Below are 24,403 nucleotides of genomic sequence, written 5' to 3' on the forward strand. Positions count from 1 at the left end.
GCTACCCCACCTCCCTTTCCTTTTTGCCTATCTTTCCTGAATATCGAATACCCCTGGATGTTGAGTTCCCAGTCCTGGCCTTCCTTAAGCCACGTTTCCGTAATCCCAACCAAATCGTATCTGTTTACTTATATTTGTGCAGCCAATTCATGCACCTTATTACAAATACTCCTTGCATTAAGACACACAGCCTTCAGGCTTGTTTTTTTAACGCTCTTAGACCTATTAGAATTATTATTTGTGTGTTGGATTTAAACCGTTGATTTCTCTGACTGCCACTTTTGTTTTTCTCCTTTCTGTCTTTTGCTTTTATCCTTGTTTCCCTTTCCTCTGTCTCCCTGCTCAGGTTCCCAACCCCCTGCCATTTTAGTTTAAACCCTCCCCCACAGCACTAGCAAACACTCCCCCTAGGACATCGGTTCCAGCCCTGCCCAGGTGCAAACCGTCCGGTTTGAACTGGTCCCACCTCCCCCAGAACCGGTTCCAATGTCCCAGGAACTTGAATCCCTCCCCCTGGCACCATTCCTCTAGCCACGTATTCATCTGAAGTATCCTTCTATTTCTACTCTGACTAGCACGTGGCACTGGTAGCAATCCTGAGATTACTACCTTTTGAGGTCCTGTTTTTTAATTTATCTCCTAACTCCCTATATTCCGCTTTTAGGCCCTCATCCCACTTTTTACCTATATCGTTGGTGCCTATATGCACCACGACAACTGGCTGTTCACCCTCCCCTTCCAAGATGTTCTGCAGCCGCTTGGAGACATCCTTGACCCTTGCACCAGGGAGGCAACACACCATCCTGGAGTCTCGTTTGCGGCTGCAGAAACGCCTATCTATTCCCCTTACAATTGAATCCCCTATTACTATAGCTCTACCCCTCTTTCCTCCCATTCTGTGCAGCAGAGCCACCCCTGGTGCCAGGAAGTTGGCTGCTGCTGCCTTCCTCTGATAAGCCATCCCCCCCCCAACAGTACTCAAAGTGGTGTATCTGTTGGAGGGGGATGGCCACAGGGGACCCCTGCACTACCTGCCTGCACCTAGTACTCTGCCTGTTGGTCACCCGTTCCCTTTCTTCCTGTCCAACCTCTACCTGCGGTGTGTCCAACTCCGTAAATGTGCTATTCACGATGTCCTGAGCATCGTGAACGCTCCAGTATGTATCCAATCGCAGCTCCAGCGCCCTGTCAGTAGCTGCAGCTGGATGCACTTCCTGCACATGTAGTTGTCAGGGACACAGGAAGTGTCCCTGAGTTCCCACATATCGCAGGAGGAGCAGATCACGGGGCCCGGCTGTCCTGCCATGACTTGCCCTTTGATTTAATTTAAATTCAATTAATTAATCAATCCCACTAATTCCACTACAGTTAACTGGTTTACCAACAGTCCCTGCTACACTAGAGAGACCTTAGAAACTATAAACCAGAGTTAAAGTTTAAAAAAAGAGAGAAATACTCACCAACCAATCACTTACCTGCTTCCTGGTGACGTCACACTTTGATTACTTTTTACCTCTCTCCCCTGCTGTTGAATTGGTAAGCCTCGCCTCGCTCCTCCTTTTAAAGTTGCCGCGCTGCTTGTACCTCACGCAGGTCGACCTGAAACGTTAACTCTGTTTCTCTCTCTACAGATGCTGCCTGACCTGAGTATTTCTAGCATTTTCTGTTTTTATTTCAGATTTCCATCATCTGCAGTATTTTGGTTTTGTAACATATCCTTCTGTTCCTTTCTCCCTCATGTACTTACTTTGTGAACACACTCACTCTTCTAGAGAGCAGATATTGAGCCCCTCCCCCCATCACACAATCACATCAGTGTATGTCTCAATTCAGGTGGCGTGAGGCTCCTTCAGGCAAATTACAGCCTCCGGTTTGTGTCTGTCGCTTAGGAACAGACACAAGTGGAAAAATCTGTTGCATGGAAATAAATGAAAAATGCAAAATCTGAGCAGAGTCCAGTCAACACGCACTGACTGAGGGACTCAGGAAATAACATAGGCCTCACATAAAGCTCGCCCTGGTAACCGGGTCAACTGCCGGCAATCAGCCCCCCTCCCCCCTCAGTAACGGGATCTCCTGCAAATATTAACACATCCCAAGCAGCCAGGGCCTCAGTTTTAGTGTCTCATCCAAAAGATGGCACCTCAGGATCTCAGGACGTCACAAAGCTCTTTTTCAAGCACAGCCACCGCTGCAATGTAGGAAATGCGGCAACCAACCTACGCACAGAAAGCCCCCACAAACAGTAACAAGACAATGACCAGGCAGTTCGTCCCAGCAATGTTGGTCAAGGGACAAACATTAGCCAGAGGTAGAAATATCTCTATTTTGAAATACTAGGCAATGTCCTGTGTAGGGAGAATATGTATGACTGAATGGAGATTGTCTTATGCTGTATTTCTTGAACATGGTCAGAGAAGGGAAGAGGAGAGGAAATGGACTTCTGTTCCAGTCGGCTCACTATGCTTAACAATACAAAGCTGTGTGCTGAGGGGTGTCTATTGTAGATTAGTGGGGACCTGCACATGAATATATGCTTGCAGCAACCACCGAGAGCAAATTCACTGACCTCTAGCCAGCTTCACCCATTACATCAGAGTGGAGCAAAGGCCCTGGGACTGACAGCCCACATGCTGCAGTGGCACGGCCCAGTTTTGTGGTACTGAAATGCAGCCTGAGGACTTAAATTTTGTTCTCTACAACTGTAAGTTCCTATTGCCGCTGCTGGGAGCTGCTTAAAAACTGGTAGCAAAAGAGAGTATGTGGGAATGAATAAATAGAACAGTATGTGCAGAGTCACTGGGCACTTGTGGCACAGCCTCAGCCTCTGGTGGGAGGACATGTGAATAAACTCAAAAGGTTGAAAGGATTGACGTTTTTTTTAAAATGACAACGCTCCCTTTTAAAGAAAAACACACACAAGTCTTCATGGGAAAAGGAAACATGGTTTAAAAGTTTTAAAATACAGAACAAAGGATAGAAAGGAATACAGAATAAAACTGTCCGATCTTCATTTGCACCACAAACTGTGAGCTCTCTGCAAGTGAAAAAGAGCATAGTGTCACAATATAAAAGGACATGCTTTATTGTCCTATTTATCTGGTGTAAAAGCCTCCACTTTGGCTCTCCAGATGGCAGTGTTTATCGAATGAGTCACACAGACCAGGAAGGTTCCAGGTTTGATTCCCCCAGCTGTGTTCAGTTAGCACATATCAGTCACAGCACCTGATTCAGAGTTTGCAGAATTAAACAAGGTTTCTATTCATGATCTAACTGAATGATGGAACAGACTTGAGGGGCTGAATGGCCGACTGCTGTTCCTGTGTTCCTAATCATGGTCTGGAATCTCTGCTGGCAGTGTGCATAATGTGGATGTCAAGTGAGGACCGCATCAACCTCTGCTGCGAATCCTTCAAAGGTCAAATAGCCTGCCAATGCTTACTGTTGAGGTTCACCTATAAATAATTGTCACTTTGCGTGAAGTACTGGAGGATGGCTGTGGAGCTCGGCCAGTACGAGTCAGTGCCTTCAGGAGAGAAAGGGAAAATTGTAGAACAAAAGTCAAACAATTGCAGCTGTTTCTTACAGGACCTGCAGGTGGTGACTCTCAATACAGTCAGTTAAATAGTATTCTTGAAGGGAGGTGTGTTACTGCACACATTTCCTGATAACTAACCCAGATTACTTTGGCAAAGGATCTTAATGAAGCTGATTCTGATTTCTCATAAAACCCATCCCCTAGAACAGCGTTGAGTTTGAGGCCACTCGCTCACCGTGTCCTTTGGTGCCTTGGCTTTGTTTCGGTGAAGGAACGGGAAACAAAAGGTGAAGGAGGAAACTCTTGGTGTTTCTCGCTGCACTTCATTCTCTGCGGATTGTTCCAGTCCTTTTAGACTAAAATAGAAATGGAATAGAATAGGTTAAGAAAAAAGTGGATCTCGTGATGTTGATCACAGTTGTCTGTTGGAGGATACACTGGCTTATAAAGGCAGGAATATTATTGCCATGGAACACACAATAGGTTATTCTGCTGCTGAGGTGGAGCTGTGCATAAAGCAGCATGTCCCCCTTAAAGCCTCGGTGTCCACTGGAGAGTAATTGTTTGTTTGTAGATTGCCAGTGACTTGTACATCTGGCTCTTCCCCAAGATCAGTAAAACTATCAGGAAACACGTGGCTTTTATTTTGTCACTTGAAGTATAATGTCTGAATGTGTGTTAGCTGCGAGACTTCTGTTTACACGCACAAGCTGATCTCCAGTGGCATCGCTCATGGATATGTTTTATCAGTTAAAAAAAACACTGACTTATAATTGAATAATTAATTTCTATTATAAAGTGTTATGGGAGTGCTTCTAATATTTTCAGTTGTATTATGTGATGATGTCCATATTTCTGTGGCAATTGTATCTTTGTTTCCTTACGTATTCAATTTTATGTTTTGTCTTTTTTAAAGGACAATACAGAGTAAGGTGGCAGGGAAGATGTTTGAAATAGGGGATAGCAGGTTATGTTTGGTAGTGATGGTGGGCACTTCAAGGGGACGAGAGGGGCAGGAGCAGGGGGGTATTGGAGTATTAGGAAAGGGGTCCTTGAGTGCAAGACTAGAGGGAGGAGGGGGAAAGGGGCTGCTGGGTGCAGCAGTTCAGGGGGTGGGGTGGTCTTGAATGGAAATTTCAGAGAATGATAAGATTGGCAGAGGGGTTGCAGAACCTGGAGTGATGCAACGGATCTGGGAGCAATCCGAAATGGATGGTGGGATTTGGGAGCAGTGGATGGGCTGCTGGACTCTGGGGAAAGTGGCTGTGTGGGACTACTGGCAGGGCTGTTGTGGGAACAAATAGGGTGGCAAATACAGCAGAGAGGGCTGCAGGGATCTGTGACAGTTGAAGAGATGAGAGGATTGAGTGGTAGGATGTGAAACTGGGTGGGGGGAGGACCTAGGATGTGATAGTGTTGGGGTCTGGTACTGTAGTATTTTAAGTGGAGAGATGGTGAAGAATTGTGTAAGCCTTTGTGAACTTGTTCTCCTGCTTCCCCCCACCCACCCAACACAAATGTTTTATCATAGTGCTACCACAGCACTGAACTGGAAGATTACTTTAGTTATTTAAAGTGCTTTTACTGTAAGTGTGGCTCTATGTTGGTAATTACTGTGTAAGCACACAATATGCTTCAGATATAGCACCACAGTTTAGTGCTGGGAAAACAGTTTGTGGGAAACCTTAGGAACAAACTAAGTTGTTTTAAAGTGCCCTCTGTGTAAAACCAGCTCCCATCTGGCAACGCGGCTCTAGTGCTTTTCTCAGGGTATGGATCAGCAGCCGGGGAGGGGGGGGGAAGGTGGTGTTGACTTGTGCACTCCTGGCAGGAGGGTGGGGGGGGGGGTAGTAGAGGCAGGGAGAGTGAGGGGCCCAATTGTTACAGGCTTTGCTTACCATTTGAGATGGAGCTGCACGTGGGAAATGAAAGCCCTGTAGTCTTCAGGTGAAGTGGGGTTAGTGGGTGGGGAATGATTGGACCAGAGTGCGGACATAATTCAAGCACCATTTTAAAGTCATACATTCTGTCCTTAGTTTTATATTTCCATTATAACTTCCTAAGTCTGCATTTATAATGTAAACTTGTGATGTAATTACATTGTCCCATTAGTAGTAGTGCTGAAGTGCCTCTACTGCTGGGAGGGTGTAATTACAGCGTGACAAGTTTACACGGGCAGTTTCCATTCTAAATGTGGAGATAGGAATTTATAATGGGAAAAATGTTGACAGGAATTGCATGCAGATGCAAGGTTTTTTAATGTATATTTTTATACATAATGTTTAAATTGATTTAAAAACACGGGTAGATTTTTGTCTTCACTGCTGCGTGGTAATCTGATGGAGAGGATCGCCCGCACTTTATAAAATCTGCCGAGTTTTCATTTCATTGAAATCAACAGATGGGTTCTATAAAGGCTGGGCGATCGGCTCCACCAGATTATTGCCCAGGCAGTGACAATGAAAAGTTGTCCCATTTGTTAGACAAATTCGCAGCACTGTGTAATTATTTCTGTACTAAAGTGGTCAAGCCCTTTCCTCCCCAACACGGTCTGTGAACTATGCAAAACATTATATTGCCAAACATAGATTCTGAATGAAGTACAACCTCCAAATACAAAATAGGAACTCACCATGCAACAGAAACTCTTAAAGGGACAATATCCTTCTGTGGGAATTATAGTTTCTATTATTATTAAAGGTGCTGTAATCAGCAAGCAATCAAACAGCGTTAAAGGGAGACTTATATTAGTGTTATAATTGGGAAGGGGAGGGAGAGAAGTAATATATACTACAGAGTGTTCCAGCCCCCCGCAGTGTAACATTCTAGTAAACCCTATGCTCTCTGTAACTGTTACACAGATGTACCCAACCCCTTATTTTAACACTGGGTAGATCAGATTTATGAATAGTACATGAGAGAATGTATTATGGTGAGAGATGCGGAGTAGCTGAGAGTGAGGCGTGTACTGGAGAAAGTTGCAATTGAGGGATGATGTCTAGTCTCGATTATTGCACACTAGGTCAGCACCCTTGCTTTAGCAGCATTCTTGTTTCCTGAAGCAGATTGTCTCCCTGCAGTTCATGTAACTCTGAGCTCGTGCATTGTTATGCAGACTCTGGTTTATTTACAGTGTGTTTGGTGAGAGTGATTTTCCTGATGCCTTTTATGTCATTATGATATTCTTAATGTTGCAGTTGGACTAGAAACGGTGGGAACCAGCGCAGTGCAATTACATTAATCACTTCTGTTCAACAAAAAAATGACATGCAGTGTATGTTGCAGCCTACACAAAATCGTGCACTGGCTGTGGGTTAGATACTCACTGTGTTATTTTCAAGCTTTTGAGTTCTTTCTGCAGATGAGTGTATTCATCTTTTAGGTGCTATGGGAAAAGTTGTAGAGATAAATCAATGCTGCTGTAGATCAGTGCAATAGAGCATCTATTTGAAAAATGAGCCACTGCAGAATAGTGATGACCTGCTTAACCCTAAGTGTAGTTCATTACTTCATTTCCCACAGCATTGACTCCTTCTGGGGTGGGAACTGGTTAGGTGATTGATGGGGCGAGGTTCTCTTGACCAGAAAGGCATGACTAAGACCTCAAGGGTGAGGGAGTGTGTGTTGGTAGATGGAGAGAGGTCTTTCATCGCCTGCCCTGCTTGTTTCTGGTTATGGAGCATGATCTCCCTGAATTTCTACCAGTTGGAAGCCGTGCCCAGGATCACTCCTAATTTCTTTCTTGCTTTCCTTCCCAACCCTCACTCCCCACCACTAACTCCTGGCCTTGGTCCTCCAGGCCCCCTCTCTGTGGCCTCTTGTACCCAATCCTACTATTTTCTCTCACTCTACTACAATTTGCACTAATATAGCATCTTTAATGTAATACATGCCTCACAGTGGCAAAAACAACCAGCCAATAATAGGAGATGGATTAGGAGTGGTGACAGGACAAGATTTAAGAAAGAAAACAAACTTGCATTTATATAGCACCTTTCACAGCCAATTAAGTACTTTTTGAAGTGTGGTCAAATGTGGCAGCCAAATTTGAGCACTGTAAGGCCTCACACACAGCAATGAGATAAATTACCAGGTAATTTCATTTTTTGGATGTTGTTGGTAGACTAAGTGTTAGCTAGAACTCTCCTTCTCTTCTTTGAATAGTGACACGGTGATATACCTATCAATTCATCCAATGAAAAGCGACGAGTTAAGATAGTAACTATAGGTTTTTATTGGCTAAATAACAGAGCCCACCCTCGTGGGTGATCGGGTCCAACAAGGAGGAATACCAGCCAGTCGACCACCTTTATACCTGGGCAAGCAGGCGGAGCCATGGGCGGAGTCAGCTGTGGTCAGCCCAGGTATAACAGCGTGACAAGAGGTGACCTTGTGTAGTGATACAACAGTGTAAACAGTGATAACCATAGTGTAACGATATAAACATAGTGTAACGATAGTGAACGATAAAAGTGGTTTACCACACACGGGATCTTTAACGTCCACCTGAGAGGGTAGACGGCATCAGTTTTAACGTCTCATCCGAAAGACGGCACCTTCTGACAGTGCAGCATTCCCTCAGTACTGTACTGAAGAGGTGGATTTTAAGGTGTGTTTTGAAGGAGAGATAGCAAGGTGAAGAGATTTAGAAACATTCCAGAGTGTGAAGCTGGGATGGCTGAATACTCTGACCGAATGAGATGCCAAAAAAATCCACAGCTGCAAGGGTAGAACATTGTGCTGAAGGAAATTGTAGAGGTGCAGAATGGCGGGCAAGGCTACTGAAAGGTTTTGAAATTAATGTGTAGAGAGATTGGGAGCCTATGAAGATTGGCAAGGATAGGGGTGATAGGTTTTTGGTGGTGTTGTTTTAGATGTTAGAACTTGTAAAGTGTTAAACATAGGAGTCTGGCAAGGAGAACATCGGCGTACTTGAGTCATAAATAAATGTTTTAGCAGAGTTGAGGTAGACCTGAGGCACCAATGTTGCAGAGGTAGAAAAAGGCAGTGTAGGTGGTGGTTAGAATGTGGGGTTTGAAGCTCAGCTTGGGTCATATAGAACATTGAGTTTCACACAGTTGGGTTCAACCTTGGAGTTAAGTACCAAGGTGTGGAGTTTTTGGTGAGACCGGGTCAGAATGGCTTTGGACTTACCGATGTTGAATTGAAGTAAGTTCTTGCATTGTCCAGGACTTTGTCAGCAGCTTGGTGGCAGGGTGGTGATGGAGAAGTAAAGCTGTGGGTCTTGTCAGCTTATTGGTGAAACCTGACCCCATACCTACTAGTGTTGTCACCAAGGGACATCGGGTAGATGAGGAAAAGGAGTCGGGATGGAGCCTTGAGGTGTACCGCAGCTTTTGTGCAAAGGTGGTGGGATAAGCCATTACCAGAGATATGCTGGATTTGTTGGGACAGAGGAGGATGAAGTTGTTGACTGTGTCAAATGCTGTGGAGAGATACTGCACCTCTCTTGTCACCGCAGGAACCCAGGCCATGGCGAGGGATGCCCAGTCAGGAAAGTGGAGCAATTAAGTGTTGGGAAGTGGGAGTCACAGTGGAAAAACAGGAGCGTGAAGGCTCATCAGGGTTGGGAACAGCAAAGTTTCAGGACCTCAGGTAGTCCTGCTTGGGCCTCTGTGTCAGACCTCTCACTTTTTCAACCTTCCCTGAGTTTTCTGCTCCAACTAAGCATCCAGCTAAGAATGGAGCTGGAGGACTTAGGGTGTGAGCAGAGCTTTTGGGAAAACAGGACATATGTCACTGCAGCCCCGGAGTAAGAGGGAGGCCCAGGCCTGGAGTTGTTAGCAGGCTAGAAGAGAGCTATCCAGCAGCAATGTGAGCACCAGACTGCAGGCAAGGTGTTAGCCAATAGATGCTGCATCTCTAATCTGACTGGTTGCTGATGGGTCTATGTTAGGAATAGACCAATTAGAAGAGGGTACCATTTATCAGTCAGAGGTCAGATCATTGGTCTCTTGGTATTCATGGACCAACCACAGTGCTCGGACAATGATTGTCAATTTACATAACTTGCCTGAGTAATTCTTTGGAATAGCTGCAATTACATTCTGAACCCAGTTATCCCTAATTCAGCACTAAAGCTACAATCTCACTTTGTGTGCTGTATCAGAAATTCACCAGCCTTTGGATTGACTCCCTCACTAACCCTGTTCTGGTAATCCCACTAATTTAGAAACAGTGGTGTAGGGGGTTTTGCTCTGCCCAATTACAGGGGTCTTTAGTGCCTGTTAATATATTGGGCCTCTGTCTCCTTTATACCCTTGCAGCTTATGTTAGCCTGCAGGTCGGGTGTCACTAAACACCCTCTAAGGAGATAGAGAACAACAGCTTATAGAGGAGGACTAGAATACGGTGACGACCCGCACAGTTTATACCTAATCTGCGGGGTACTCCTGAGCCCAAGGGCTCCTATAGTCCTCTCTTTTTCCCTAGCCTGCTGTTCCCTTGTTTGGCGGGTTCGCAGCGCCCTAATGCCCCTATCTGGTTCTAACTCCAGAATTTGGATGGAGAACGATGCACTTTAAATAGACACTCGGAGACAAGTAGTCCTTGGAAAAAACAGGTGACAACCAATTTTATTTGGTTCTACCACAAACGTAATAAACACACACACTCTATAACTATAAATAAAATATGGGAGAGAACGGACATAACGAAAATGTTTTACACTGTTTTACCAAGTCCAATCCCACCAACCCACTTTCCTACCTAGACTAGACTGACAGTTGCAGGCCCTTGGATTATACTCACAGCCTACTTTGAGTGCGGTTGTTGCTTGGTTTGTGCTTGATGGAAAAGGCTCCCGAAATAGCGGGAGTGAATGCCGTCTTCCACAGCCACTTCGGTCGTTGGTGTCTTCTTGTTGATGTCCCCGGGACGGGAGTCGGTATACGGTGCGGTTTCTTGCGGTGATGTTGCGCCGTCTGGTAGCGGAGTAAACTTTCAGTATGCCGATTGAGTCTGGGGCCTGATGGTGGATCTTCTCATCAGCGTGGTTGGAGTTCTTTAGATGGTAGTTCGCCCCAGCTCGTCTCCCTCAGCTTCTTAACTCGCTCTCCTGCTCTTTCTTCTGGCTCTTAATAATCTCTTGGTTCTGTATTTTATACCCAATTCCATTTCGGCCTCTTCGCGCCCAATTAAATTGGTGTTTACAAGTGTGAGGGCAGGGGTATTGTTTTGAGTGCACAGCGGCTCCTCCAAGTCTGCTGTCCCATTGTTTCAGTCCTGGGACTTGATTATTTTGGGCCACCCCTTAACTGTAGTGATCCCAAAACTATTGTCCCTAGTCCGAGTTGATTAAGGTGATGATGGCCTGTACTCATAGCTCGATTAGGGGTGAGTCACATATCCTTGCTTCAGTCCCCTGATTGGCCTTTGAGAATGCACTTTGTTTCGATTGGCCGACATCTATGGCTCGCTTCTGAGCCACAGTCCCCTGTAATCAGATATCCCAGCCTGCTTTTCGGGACCACTGCATTGGCCGAAAATGTTGGTTTTAAACTGTATAGGGCAATCCAATTTTGGTCACCTTGCCCTTAGAGGGCTCCAATAAAACGTGGTTGTGGATTTTCAAACCCTACAGTAGGTTTGACTGTCTTCTACATTCTTGGTCAGATATACAACTCCTCTAGTTCTATAGACATTGTATATCACTAAAGCAGGATGGCTGTCTCTGAAACTTGTTAAAGCAGTGCCCTTTCAATGTGCTAGTACCTACAGCTGCAATTCTACATGCTTACCTGATTGTTATTCAGACAGACATTAGGGTTAGGATTCAACAGTGAGCTCTGACCTACCATGTTTGATTCCAACATCACCTCAAGTGTGTTCATCAGCTGATCAATGTACAGGTTTTTCTGAAAGGAACAAGAAATGTCAATGGAGAGAAAGGCTTGATCAAGAGAAGCCGGGTTCAGGACAAGGTTGGCCACACAGACCCATGGACCACATATGTTCCTGAGCTCTAGCACCCTGGCCCTCAAATCCCACTTAGCTTAATCCTATTTCCACTAATATTCTGGTTTAACCTCTTTCTTGGCCGAGAGGTTTGGAAAAGGCTGTTCTTAATGCTGTTATCTCAAAGGTGGATAAATCCTGTCAGAATACACAATGACCATCCTTCCGTCATAAGGTCAGAAGTGGGGATGTTCTTTGATGATTGCAGTGTGTTCAGTTCCATTTGCAACTCCTCAGATAATGAAGCAGTCTGTGCCCGCATGCAGCAAGACCTGGACGACATTTAGGCTTGGGCTGATAAGTGGCAAGTAACATTTGCTCCACACAAGTACCAGGCAATGACTATATCCAACAAGAGTCTAACTACACTGCCTGTTGACATTCAACATCATTACCATGATTGAATCCCACCATCAACATCCTAGGGGGGTCACCATTGACCAGCCACATAAATACTGTGGCTACAAGAGCAGATCAGAAACTGGGTATTCTGCAGCGAGTGACTCACCTCCTGATTCCCCAAAGCCTTTCCACCATCTACAAGGCATAAGTCAGGAGTGTGATGGAATACTCTCCATCTGCCTGGATGAGTGCAGCTCCAATAACACTCGAAACTCGATACCATCCAGGACAAAGCAGCCCGCTTTAGTGACACCCCATCCACCACCTTAAACATTCACTCCCTCCACCACCAGCGCACCGTGGCTGCAGTGCATATCATCTACAAGATGCACTGCAGCAACTTGCCAAGGCTTCTTCAGCAACAACTCCCAAATCCGCGACCTCTACCGCCTAGAAGGACAAGGGCAGCAGGCGCATGGGAACACCATCACCTCCAAGTCAGACACCATCCTGACTTGGCAATACAGGTAGACTACCCTTTATCCGGACTTCCGAAAACCGAAACCCTCTAAAAACCGAAGGTTTTTTCGTTCAGCGTAAGTCGTGCGTACGACTTACGCTGAACGAAAAAACCTTCGGTTTTTAGAGGGCTCCGGTTGCGGAAGTTCGGATAAAGGGTAAGTCGTGCGCACGGCCAACCGCCGACCCCGCCAACCGCCGACCCCCCCGCGGACCCCGCCAGCCCCGACAACCGCCGACCCCCCCGTGGACCCCGCCAACCACCGACCCCCCCGCCAGCCCCGACAACTGCCGACCCCCCCCGCGGACCCCGCCAGCCGCCGACCCCGACAACCGCCGACCCCCCCCCCCCGCGGGCCCCGACAACCGCGGACCCCGCCAGCCGCGGACCCCGACAACCGCCGACCCCCCCCGCGGACCCCGACAACCGCCGCCCCCCCCCCCCCCCCCGCCGGCCCCAACCACCGCCGGCCCCGACCCCCGCCGACCCCGACTGATTACGCTCAGCGTAAGTCGTGCGCATGACCCCCCGCGCGGACCCCCGCCGACCCACCTTCCGAAATCCGAAATTCTCCTTTATCCGAAACTCGGCTGGTCCCGAGGTTTTCGGATAAAGGATAGTCTACCTGTATATCGTCATTCCTTCATCGCCGCTGGGTCGAAATCCTGGAACTCCCTACCTAACAGCACTGTGGGTGTAGCTTCACTACATGGATTGCAGCGGTTCAAGAAGACAGCTCACCTCCACCTTCTTGAGGGCAATTAGGGATGGGTAATAAATGCTGGTCAAGCCAGCAACGCCCACGTCCCACGAACGAATAAAAAAAGTTAACAAACAATTAGAGATCAATGCAAATAACAGAAATGTGGATTTAAACTTTACATGGAGACTCCATGGTATGAACCTGTAGCCCAACCCTGATTCAGGTAAGTTGAACAAGCAACGGATAATAGCTAAAGATTTTTCTAAAAGTATGTGTGAGGTAATGGGCTGAGTTTGGGACAGTCTCAACCCCAATTCTTAAGTGATTGTAAGTTGACAGAACAAACCTAGCTACAGTACTATAGCAAAATACTGCAGATGCTGGAAATCCGAAATAACAGTACAATTCAGACTAACCTGATACTTAGTTAATAACTGTAGGAAATGAGAAAGTTATACTGCTGCAAGAGGGGAATTCTTCTGATTAAGGCTAATGCACGTTGTAGGGGCACAATAGCTGGAACGTTGCCCTGCATCCAACATATATTTTGACCTGATGGAGTTCTAACCAGCATTTAAATCCTGCTAAATCTGAGCTGGGAGTACTAGGTAGTGTCAGGAAGTTATGCACTCTGTCTGATCTACATGCTTCCTCACCGAGCTCATCAGCTCTTTAAGTGCTTTTTAAAAGATAAAACTGCAGCAGACAGTGAATACACAGCTCTCTAGCCGTCGGCTACATAAGAAATCTAACCTGCCTGGCCTGATGCGGTGCCACTCGATTTGCCAGCTTCAGTTCTGTGTGGTGTGTGACGACGGATTGGCCAGCTGGAAACGTGCGTCCCCGGCAGATGGAACAACAGTTAACCTGAAATTTGCACAGCCAGACAGAACTGCCTGAAGATACCCCTCCCCCACACCCCCCCGCCCCCTGACTTAGCTTGCTCAGTTGGATCACCTCAGCCCGTAAGCAGACTCAATCTATGTTTCTTCACCACCTCCACAACCCAGTGACCAGAGCAGTGAGCCTGAGTGAGTAGTCTCAGCTTTGCCTGGACTGGGTCTATCACAGAAATGTGTATCCCGAGGAAAGATTCAAGGCACTTTACCACAGTTATGATGTGATCTCTGTCTTCAGATAGTATTCTAGCTTCATCCAACACCTCCTGTAAAACACATGTCAGACACCAGGAGTATTTTTTATAAACATTTCTGTAATAACACGGCTATTGTCTCTCTCCATTTGTCACATAGTGAAATGCAACTTACATGAAGGAACTTTGCCTTACTGATCATGTCCTCGACAATGTGCTCCTGCTGACATCTCTGATTCTCCAGTTTCTCAATCTGGATTAAAACAAGAATGAGAAACATTGGGGGTAATTTTAACCTCCAAAAACAAGTGGGTTTGTGTCAGGTGGGATGTTAAAATGTAAAAAATCTCAACCCCAAACCCAGCTCGCCTCGAACCCGCCCACGTCTGGTTTTAACGCAGGCAGGATAGGGTCAGGTGACCAGCCCGCTCTCAGGAGATGGTTTGTTCATTTAAATATTTTAGTGAGACTGCGTGCCTCAGATTTTATCTGTCTTCCAGCTTTAACACTGACTGGCCAGGTTTCCCGGGCCTCGGGAAACCCTGCAGCTAAAGGGAGGCAAAGCCTGCTGCATGGAACGGTACTGCTTGCCAGTACTGCTCGTTAGCTGTCGCCCCTTTTGGAGTGCTCCCCGCCAGACAGGGAGCCAAGCTGGTCAATCAGGCTGGCTTCCGCGTGGGCAACCTGTTAAAAACTTCCTGGTTCCTGACCAGAACTCCTCGCTTCGGCTTGGAAATCCCACCCCAGTAAATATCAGGGCCATTGTATCTGCCCAGTGACCTCCTCACCAGCTTGAGCAACCCATCATTACAATACAGTGAACTAAAAAGGCTGTTGTACAGATAACATCATCAAGGGTGTGTTATATGTGGTCACTGGCAATGAAGAGGAGGTGGTCTTGTAGACAGTGCAACAAAATGCTGAGAGTATTCTACGTGTATCCAATTTGCCTCCAAAAAATGCCAATGAAACTTCACCTGTCCAGTTGTCAGACACTAAACAATATCCTCTCACATAACACATCACAATTTCGCTATAAATGCCACCATGTAGCGCAGGGCACAGTGCGGGGAGAGAGCAGGAGTACAGGACACAGTGCAGAGAGAGATCGGGAATACAGGACATAGCGCGGGGAGAGAGCGGGAGTACAGGACACAGTGCGGGGAGAGAGTGGGAGTACAGGACAGTGTGGAATAGTGCGATAACAAAGGCAATCTGAGGGCAATAGAGTGTAGAGGATGGATAATAGCAGACACTGACTTACCTCCTGCTCGTAGAAACTGAACTGGCCAAGGAGGCTCTCCTTTTGCTGCTCCTGTAGTGAAATTGAAACACATTATGTACAGACTGAATAGTTTCTAGTGTATTATACACGGACCGAACAGTTCCCGGTGTATTATACACGGACCGAACAGGTCCCGATGTATTATACAAAACCGAACAGTTCCCGGTGTATTATACACGGACCGAACAGTCCTTGGTTTATTATACACACAGACCGAACAGGTCCCGGTGTATTATGCACACAGACCAAACAGTTCCTGATGTATTATACACAGACCGAACAGTTCCTGGTGTATTATACACGGACCGAACAGTTCCTGGTGTATTATACACAGACCGAACAGTTCCTGATGTATTATACACAGACCGAACAGTTCCTGATGTATTATACACAGACCAAACAGTTCCTGGTGTATTATACACGGACCGAACAGTTCCTGGTGTATTATACACAGACCGAACAGTTCCTGATGTATTATACACAGACCAAACAGTTCCTGGTGTATTATACACGGACCGAACAGTTCCAGGTGTATTATACACAGACCGAACAGTCCTTGGTGTATTATACACGGACCGAACAGTTCCCGGTGTATTATACACAGACCGAACAGTTCCTGGTGTATTATACACACAGACCAAACAGTTCCTGATGTATTATACACAGACCGAACAGTTCCTGGTGTATTATACACAAAGACCGAACAGTCCTTGGTGTATTATACATGGACCGAACAGTTCCCAGTGTATTATACACGGACCGAACAGTTCCCGGTGTATTATACACATACACAGACTGAACAGTTCTCAGCTCTTTAGATGCCGACTGAAAAAGGTAAACTTTTATTAGCCTGCAGCTCGGTCTATAATAAATAAGATAAATTTAGTGAACATAACAGGTAAATGAACAGTGCTCAGTAGAAACAGCATATTTACAATGATTATAAACTTTACTTTTCTCAAAAGGTCAAAAAGAACAATGGTTTTCCTGCGCAAACTCTCAACATTAAGCTTACATGTCTATATGTTACAACTGACTTCCTTTGTGTCGCTAATGGCTCCATATTTACTGTGGTCTATATGCATTACCGCTGAAGATTAGTTGGGTCGTGGTGGGTTCTCACTGCCTAAGAGGGCCCTTTGCCTCATTTCCCCCAGCAGAATTCCCATGCCCTCATCAGAGAAACGGGTCACCCTCTTCACTCCTGCCAGGTGTGTGTTTTGGTTACAAGGATGCTGCCTTCCCAATCTGAAAATCCTGCAGCCGTACACAATTTCCTGCTCACCCAATGGGCAATCTCCCAATCACTGGGGTTTTCCACACCTAGAGCTCAACCATCATATTAAAATGAGGCTATTGCAGAAACATGTGTGATTCCTGCACCACTGTAATTCCAGCCGAGCTTGTGCCCGATCAGAGAAATTTACAATCCTTTTAAACACAATGGCCTGGATTTTGCAGTCAGTGGTGAAGTGATGGCGTTCGCCGCTGACCTTTAAGATGCCTACAACGATCTCTGTGATGTGGATTTCACCTTTCCCAAGGTTAATTTGATTCTGCCGCCAATTCTAGGGGATCTCCAGCGCCCAGCAACCGTGATGTCATCAAGTTGGCTAAGCAGCCAATCACATTGAAGAATTCTCAGATAGCAAACCAGGAAGTAAAAAGAACTGATTATCCTTCACTTTTTATAAATTTTACAGAGATTGAAATAAAGATTGGAACATACACATGGGATTAAGGTAGAAGCTGAAATATCATAGACAAACTTTTAAAAGATATTGGCCCAGAAATTCGGGTCTCCACGGGTGAGTACGCATGGGGTACTCACCCGTAAGCCCAATGTAAGTGCCGGTTTCGTGCATGCACTGCGCATGTGCAGGAAACCGGCACTTCCGTTCCCCTGAAAGAAGGGGTTGAGAGGTGGAACGCGTGCACCGGAGAGGAAGCGCGTGCGCATCGAACTTACGTATTTTTTTCCGGGAGTGTAAGTCTCCAGCAGTTACACTTTAAAAAAGCAGGCACAAGGCCTGCTTTTAACAAGGTAAGTGGTGAATTAATTAAAATTAAAACATTTTTCCCCACAGGTTTATTATTTTTAAATACTTTAAAGAAAGCTACGTTTATTTTTAGCCCCGTTAGAAAATTTAATTAATTTTTTCAAATTTAAATTATTGTTTACAATAGTTATTTCATGTTATTTATAGTTATTTTAAAAATGTGATTAAAAAAAAATTTTTATTTGAAGTTTCAGTGATGTTTTGGGGCTTATAGTATTTATAGGTTTGACAGCTCTTCCTGTCAAACTTATGAATGAAGCATTCCCTGCTACCATTGGCTCTCCATGGCCCACGTGATCCCAGGGGACGCATCGAACTAACTGCGCCCCTGGGATACGCAAGCACTGCGCGCCGGCAGTTGGAGGCGGCTCTGGATCAGAATCCCACACGGGCCCACAGCTCAATGGCCGGCGCGCTAGGTAAGTGCAGGTCGGGGGCTTGCACCCGCGGGAAACCTCCGACCCGAATTTCTGGGCCGTTAAAAGCCATGGCATTTTTATCATAATGGAAACATTTGACATTCCACAAATATAAAATTAGTTTCTTTAGGGCCAGAGAGGTTGTTCAGTAATTATGACTTAGTACACCTTTAAAAACCCAGTTATACTTCATTGAACAAGGCTTAACTTTTTTGGGGGGGTTTTAACAGCAATATTACAGAGTAAAAGGGAAAGTTCTTGTCAGTTCAATGATTTCAATTGATTGCCGTCTGTAGGGAATTCAACAGCGCAGCCTGTGGAGGAGCAGAGAATGACTGACAGCAACTTCTGGATTTCTGCGTTTAACTGCACATGTGCGGAAGTCAAGTTGCTGTCAGTTTCACAGTTGTAATGACGGCCAATACTTCATCTCCTAAATGTGCTGCTCTGCACTCTGCTGAAAACGTTCTGCATGTGTCCTGGCTGCGTTTGCACTATCCACATGTGGCAGTGATAACTATATGCAAAGGAGCAAAGGCACAGCTTGTAGTCAAGCAGTATTCCCTGGATTAAAAACAGAAAATGCTGGAAATACTCAGCAGGTCAGGCAACATCTGTAGAGAGAGAAACAGAGTTAACGTTTCAGGTCGATGACCCTTTGTCAGTTCTGATGAAGGGTCATCGACCTGAACCGTATTCCCTGGATGTTTGCTGGTCTTAGTGCCATTGTTCTGGGGGTCTGGTCTGTGGTTCATAGACAGCAAGTCGTGGGGAGACCCCCCCCCCCCCCACTGCAAAAGCTAAAGAAAACTCCTGAAGTCACTCAATTATAACTCTTGACTTAATGCAGTTTATCATGTGAAACGCAAGTCCAAATCCCACCTACCATCTGTACATAGTGATATTAGCTACAGCAAGGAACTTGTCCAGTTCCTTTTTGAACTGTCACATCGAATCACACTCAACAAATGTTAATACCCAGCGATGTATGGCCAGCTAGAATGCAGGCTGCATGGACTGTTGGGTTCAAAGTTTTCTTTTGCTTGGTTGTGGCCGGTGGGATCCTCTCTGTGGTGAGTGTATGTGGGTGCACTCAAGGCTAGGAGTCTTAATGATTCAACTTTCCTAAAGTTCAGCTACGAGCCAGGATTTAACTTTACGTTAGGTAAATCCGAAGGTGCTCAGAGCTGTATCCTTAGTCTTGAGTAGGTATTAGAGTTCTCTGTGCTTTTCATGCAGCTGCACCAACTCATAGTTTGGCACCAATAAAATGCTGCAACTGCTGCAAAGTGATTAGAGTGAGGGCCAAAATCTGTTAGGCCAGTAAATAAAACTTTTAAAAAATCTACATTTGCTGGTGGATTTTTGTGCTTTGGCAAAAGAACCGGGGTAGGGGGGGAGGTGGGGAGATGAGATTTTTTTTTAATGGAGCAAATTGTTATGATCTGGAATACACTGCCGGAAAGGGTGGTGGAAGCAGATTCAATAGTAACTTTCAAAAGGGAATTGGATAAATACTTGGAAAGGAAAACATTTGCAGGGCTATGGGGAAAGAGCAGGGGAGTGGGGCTAATTGGATAGCTCTTTCAAAGTGCTGGCTCAGGCATGATGGGCCGAAGAGCCTCCTTCTGTGCTCTAAGATTCTATAATTATCGAGATTCGAAGCTTTCAGTCAGCTCCCCCCATGCAATTCACTGTTCAGTCCTACTGCCTTCTGTATGTCCACAGTCTTAATATACCCTTAGGCCTCCTTGCTGTCTGAACCTGATCCCACTGCCCCAGATCTGTTAGCTATTTGTATGAGCCCACTGCCCAGGCATCCTCTCTATGTTTACAAGGTCCCACTACAAGTCCCCTCACTGTATGGCCCCACTGCCCCAGACCTCAATGTCTGCACACTGTCCCAGTGCCCAGGTTGGCCTGCTATCTGATCTGATTGCCCCAAGCTGCTTCCTCCATATCATGCTATTCCAGTACTAACCAGTTGGCTGTTTTGCTTTTCCAATTGCCTATAAACTTCCTCCATGTTGCCCATGTCTTTCTTCATCTCTTGGAGGATGCAGCCATCACTGCATGGTTCACGATACCTGTAAGAATAGGTCAGCCAGTAGTGCAAACATCACCAGTATCTTTGCAAAGTTCAAGTGCATGAACTGAGGGAGATGAGAACCAATTATAAGCTGTTAAACGTTGAATAGTGCCCCAGCATTTGATCATCATCAGTGCTGTTTTTGCACACAAATTTGCTCTGTTTCTCATTGCTACACCACCTTGATTTTTGAGTTTGTTAAAGTAACATAGAACATGCAGCACAGAAACAGGCCATTTGGCCCAACTAGTCTGTGCTGGTGTTTATACTCAACACGAGTCTCCCCCCTCCCCCATTCCATCTACCTCCTCTCAGCCTTTCAGAATATCTTTCTATTCCCTTTTCTCTCATGTACTCATCTAGTTTTCTTTTGAAAGCATCTAATCGATTTGCCTCAACCACTTCCTGTGGTAGCGAGTTCCACATTCTAACCACTCCGAGTAAAGAAATGTCTCTTTATTTCCCTATTGGATTTATTAGTAACTATCTTGTATTTATGGCCCCGAGTTTTAGATTCTCCTACAAATGGAAACATTCTCTCCACATCTACCCTGTCCAACCCATTCTTAATTTTAGAGACCTCCATCAGGTTTCCTCTAAGTCTTCCCTTTTTTATAGAAAAAAGCCCCAACCTATTCAATCTTCCCGATAGCTGTAATCTCTCAGTTCTGGTACCACCCTTGTAAATCTTTTTTGCACTTTCTCCAGTGCTATGTCCTTTTTATATTATGGAGATCAGAACTGTGCACAGTACTCTAAGGATGCTCTAACCAAGGTGCCAAACAGGTTTAATGTAACTTCACTACTTTTGAATTCTATACCCCTCGAAATAAATCCCAGTTCTTTGTTGGCATTTTTAATTGCTTTGCTGACCTGTGATGCTGCCTTTAATGATTTGTTCACCTGTATCTCTAGATCCCTTTGCTCTTCTACCCCGTTCAGTTTCTTATTTTCTAAAGGTGTAGGCGATGTTTCTGTTTTTCCTACCAAAGTGCATCATCTCACATTTATCTATGTTAAGGTTCATTTGCCACTTAATGGCCCAGACTACAAGTTTTCGAATGTCTTCCTGTATTATGCTGCATTCTTCCTCAGTGTTAGTTATACCCCCCCCCCCCCGTTTTGTATCATCTGCAAATTTTGATATTGCGTTACTTGTTCCATAGTCCAAATCATTAATGTAAATTATGAATAACAGTGGTCCCAGCACTGATCCTTGTGGAACTCCACTTTCTACCTTTACCTCTACTCTCTGCTTTCTATTTTTTTTTAGCCAAATTTGCTATCCATTCAGCTATTTATCTCCTGACTCCACCTTTGTCATGAGCCTACCCTGTGGTACCTTATGGCCTTTTGAAAATCCAAGTATATGACATCTACTACATTACCAATGTTCCCTCTTATTTTTTTTAGGTGTGTGTCCCCATTAAGGGGCTGCGCGGCCCATTCACAGTTTTGCACGTGCGGAAAACTTTACACTGAAAAGAGAAGGGAACGTTGTACATTACTCTTGTCTACTCTTTCCGTTACCTCTTCAAAGAATTCTGTCAGGTTAGTTACACATGACTTAGCTATTCGGATCCATGCTGACGACTGTATTTTCTGTCTCTAGATGCTCTTCTATCACATCTTTTAGTATCGATTCCAGTATCTTTTCTATCACTGACGTTAAGCTGACTGGTTTATCGTTCAGATTTTGTTCTCTCAGTTTGTCAGTTATTTTCTCCCTGATGCGCTATCAATTACTCATAAAAGACTGAGAGTTAAGAGAGTAACTAAAGGCTTTTATTAACAAAAGAATGAAGGTCTGCCTCGAGTGGTCGACCGGTCCAGAATACAAAGGGCTGGGGAGCAGTCACCTTTATACTAGGACTTGTGGGAGGAGTCAGCCGAGGCATGTCCAGGCATGTACACAGTGGAATACAAACAGTGGTTTACCACACTCCCTTTCTATCCCAATTGTTTAATATTCTTTTTAAGATCATCCTCTAATGAAGTGTCTATTTTGTGATGATCTTTAGTAAAAACTAAGGCGAAGTAGTTATTCAATGCTTCTGCCATTTCTCTGTCATTACCTGTGAGTTTATCTTGCTCATCCTTTAATGGCCCTGACCCTACTTTAATTTTCCTATTATTTAAGTGTCTATAGAACACTTATTATTTCTTTTCATATTCGTTGATAATTTGATTTCGGAATTTCTCTTTGCCTACCTGATGGTTTCTCAAACTTCTTTCCCAAGTTCTTATTCCCTTTTGTCCTCCTCTCCTTTAGTATCTAAATACTTCTTATATGTCTTTTTCTTTAGATTCAATTTTTCCTTTAGTTCTTTATTCATCCACGCTTGTTTTTTGGCTTTTAGTGGAATACATTTCTCTTGAGCTCTATTGATTATCCTTTTAAAGATTTCCCCCTGTTTTTCTGTCTTTGTTTTTCAAACTTTTCTCCCAGTTTACCTTCTTTAGTTCCATGCTTATTTCCACATAATTTGCTCTTTCCAATTTATTACTCTAGTCTTTAGCGGACAGTACCAGACTTCAAAAGGACATAGATAGACTGGAGAAATAGGCAGACAGTGGGACTAATTGGATAGCTCTTTCAAAGAGCCGGCACAGGTAAGATGGGCCGAATGGCCTCATTCTGTGTTGTATCATTCTATGATTCTATTCTAAATAACTCAGTCTGGCTGATGTACATCAGTAGAACAGAGACCTTACAGTGTAACACAAGATGGTTTTAATACACTAATGCCTGTTAAGTGCAAGTCCATTAGTGTTATTGTGTCTAGCAGCATCACTGATATCTGTCCATATAGGGTTAGTGTCCTGCAACTCAGATACGAGTTCAAAGAAAGGAAGGCAGCTGCTACAAACATGAGGAAAGATTGGATAGGCTGGGGTTGTTTTCTTTGGAACAGAGGAGGCTGAGGGGAGATTTAAATTGAGGTGTCTAAAATCATGTGGGGCCTAGATAGTGTGGATAAGAAGGACGTATTTCCCTTAGCAGAGAGGTCAATAACTAGTGGGCATAGATTTAAAGTAATTGGTAGAATGACTAGAGGGGAGTGGAGGAGAGTCTGGAATGCACTGCCTGAAAGGGTGATGGAGGCAGAAACCTTCATCACATTTAAAATGTACTTGGATATACACTTGAAGTGCCGTAACCTGCAAGGATACGGACCAAGCGCTGAAAAGTGGGATTAGACTGGATGGCTCTTTTTCGGCCAGTGCGGACACAATGGGCCAAATGGTCTACTTCTCTGCCGTAAACCTCTATGATTCTATGAAACAGGCGGCAGTGGATTCTTCCAGCAGGTAATAGGTGGGTGGTGGTTAACCCTGGCCTTTGGTTTCGGTACGTTTCTAGTGATCTGTGCACATGCAGGTTTCCCGAGTTATCTCTTTGGAAACTGTTTCTGGGAAGCTCAGCCATCATCTGTGACACCCTGATACAATCAGGATAGATACACATCTGACCTCCTTTGTCCAATATAGTTCAACTTCAAAGTACATCTTGACAGGAGTGCTCCAATTCAGCAGTCCATCTGAAACCATCATTAGTAGAAGGGAAGGAGGCTCTGTGGAGTGTTTGCAGTGAATTCCCCCATAAGGTTCTGATAAGGGGCCTTGTTTCTGGTCCCTTTTAACATTAAATTTGAGGACAGGAATGTGATCATATTTTATTTTTTATATTGAGGAAAAAAAGGAAAGTGAACTTGCATTTATATAGCGCCTTTCACGACCTCAGGATGTCCCAAAACGTTTTACAGCCAATGAAGTACTTTTGAAGTGTAGTCACTGTTAGGTGGGAAATGCACCAGCCAAAGTTACACACAGCAAAATCCCACAAAGCAAGATCCTACAAACAGTGATGAAATAAATTATCTGTTTTAGTGATGTTGGTTGAGAGATAAATATTGGCCTGGACACCGGGGAGTACTCCCCCGCTCTTCATCAAAATAGTGCGGCGGGATCTTTTGTGTTCACCTGAGGGGCCTCTGTTTAACGTTTCTTCTGAAAAAATATACCTCTGACAGTGCAGCACTTCCTCTGTACTGCACTGGAGCCAGAGACCTAGCATAATGGGTTTCTGCCTATTTTTGTTCTGCTTTGTGCAGGACAAATAAGTGTTTCAAAAATCTGTCTTATCTGGTAGAGCACTCCCTATTGAGCCAATGTGACATTTCTTTTGTCTACTCCAGCCATACTCCCGACCTCTGAGTGAGACAGCCAATTGAATCCAACATTTGCTGAATTATTGATAGAGAACAAAAATGCACGTTGTAAAACTAAGAGGAAGTTTGAGAAAGCTAGCAAGAACAGAACCTCCATCCTCTTTCTGGGCTAGATTCAAACCCATGTCGCAAAGCTGAAAGGACA

The 24,403-nt window shown here is 45.0% G+C and overlaps 1 protein-coding gene across 3 annotated transcripts in view; it reads right to left on the reverse strand.

The window, feature by feature from the left end:
- Nucleotides 1-2,942: 2,942 nt before the first annotated feature.
- LOC147116297 (uncharacterized) overlaps nucleotides 2,943-24,403 on the reverse strand; it is a 29,917-nt gene continuing 8,456 nt past the window's right edge. Inside the window, exons 3-10 of one of the 3 annotated variants that reach the window (XM_085991140.1) lie at nucleotides 19,919-20,024; nucleotides 15,438-15,488; nucleotides 14,349-14,426; nucleotides 14,189-14,245; nucleotides 11,356-11,415; nucleotides 6,865-6,923; nucleotides 3,774-3,894; nucleotides 2,943-3,526 (exon numbers count right to left, since the gene is read on the reverse strand). In XM_085991140.1, coding sequence (XP_085847266.1) covers nucleotides 3,452-3,526; nucleotides 3,774-3,894; nucleotides 6,865-6,923; nucleotides 11,356-11,415; nucleotides 14,189-14,245; nucleotides 14,349-14,426; nucleotides 15,438-15,488; nucleotides 19,919-19,984 — 567 coding nt within the window. In that variant the 5' untranslated portion in view covers nucleotides 19,985-20,024 and the 3' untranslated portion in view covers nucleotides 2,943-3,451. The remainder of the gene's footprint in view (nucleotides 3,527-3,773; nucleotides 3,895-6,864; nucleotides 6,924-11,355; nucleotides 11,416-14,188; nucleotides 14,246-14,348; nucleotides 14,427-15,437; nucleotides 15,489-19,918; nucleotides 20,025-24,403) is intronic. The other 2 variants (XM_085991141.1, XM_085991142.1) reach the window with 2 other exon arrangements.

This window comes from Somniosus microcephalus, chromosome 6, assembly GCF_052327205.1.
Source record: "Somniosus microcephalus isolate GS21.2 chromosome 6, FLI_Smic_1.0, whole genome shotgun sequence".
Taxonomy (NCBI): domain Eukaryota; kingdom Metazoa; phylum Chordata; class Chondrichthyes; order Squaliformes; family Somniosidae; genus Somniosus; species Somniosus microcephalus.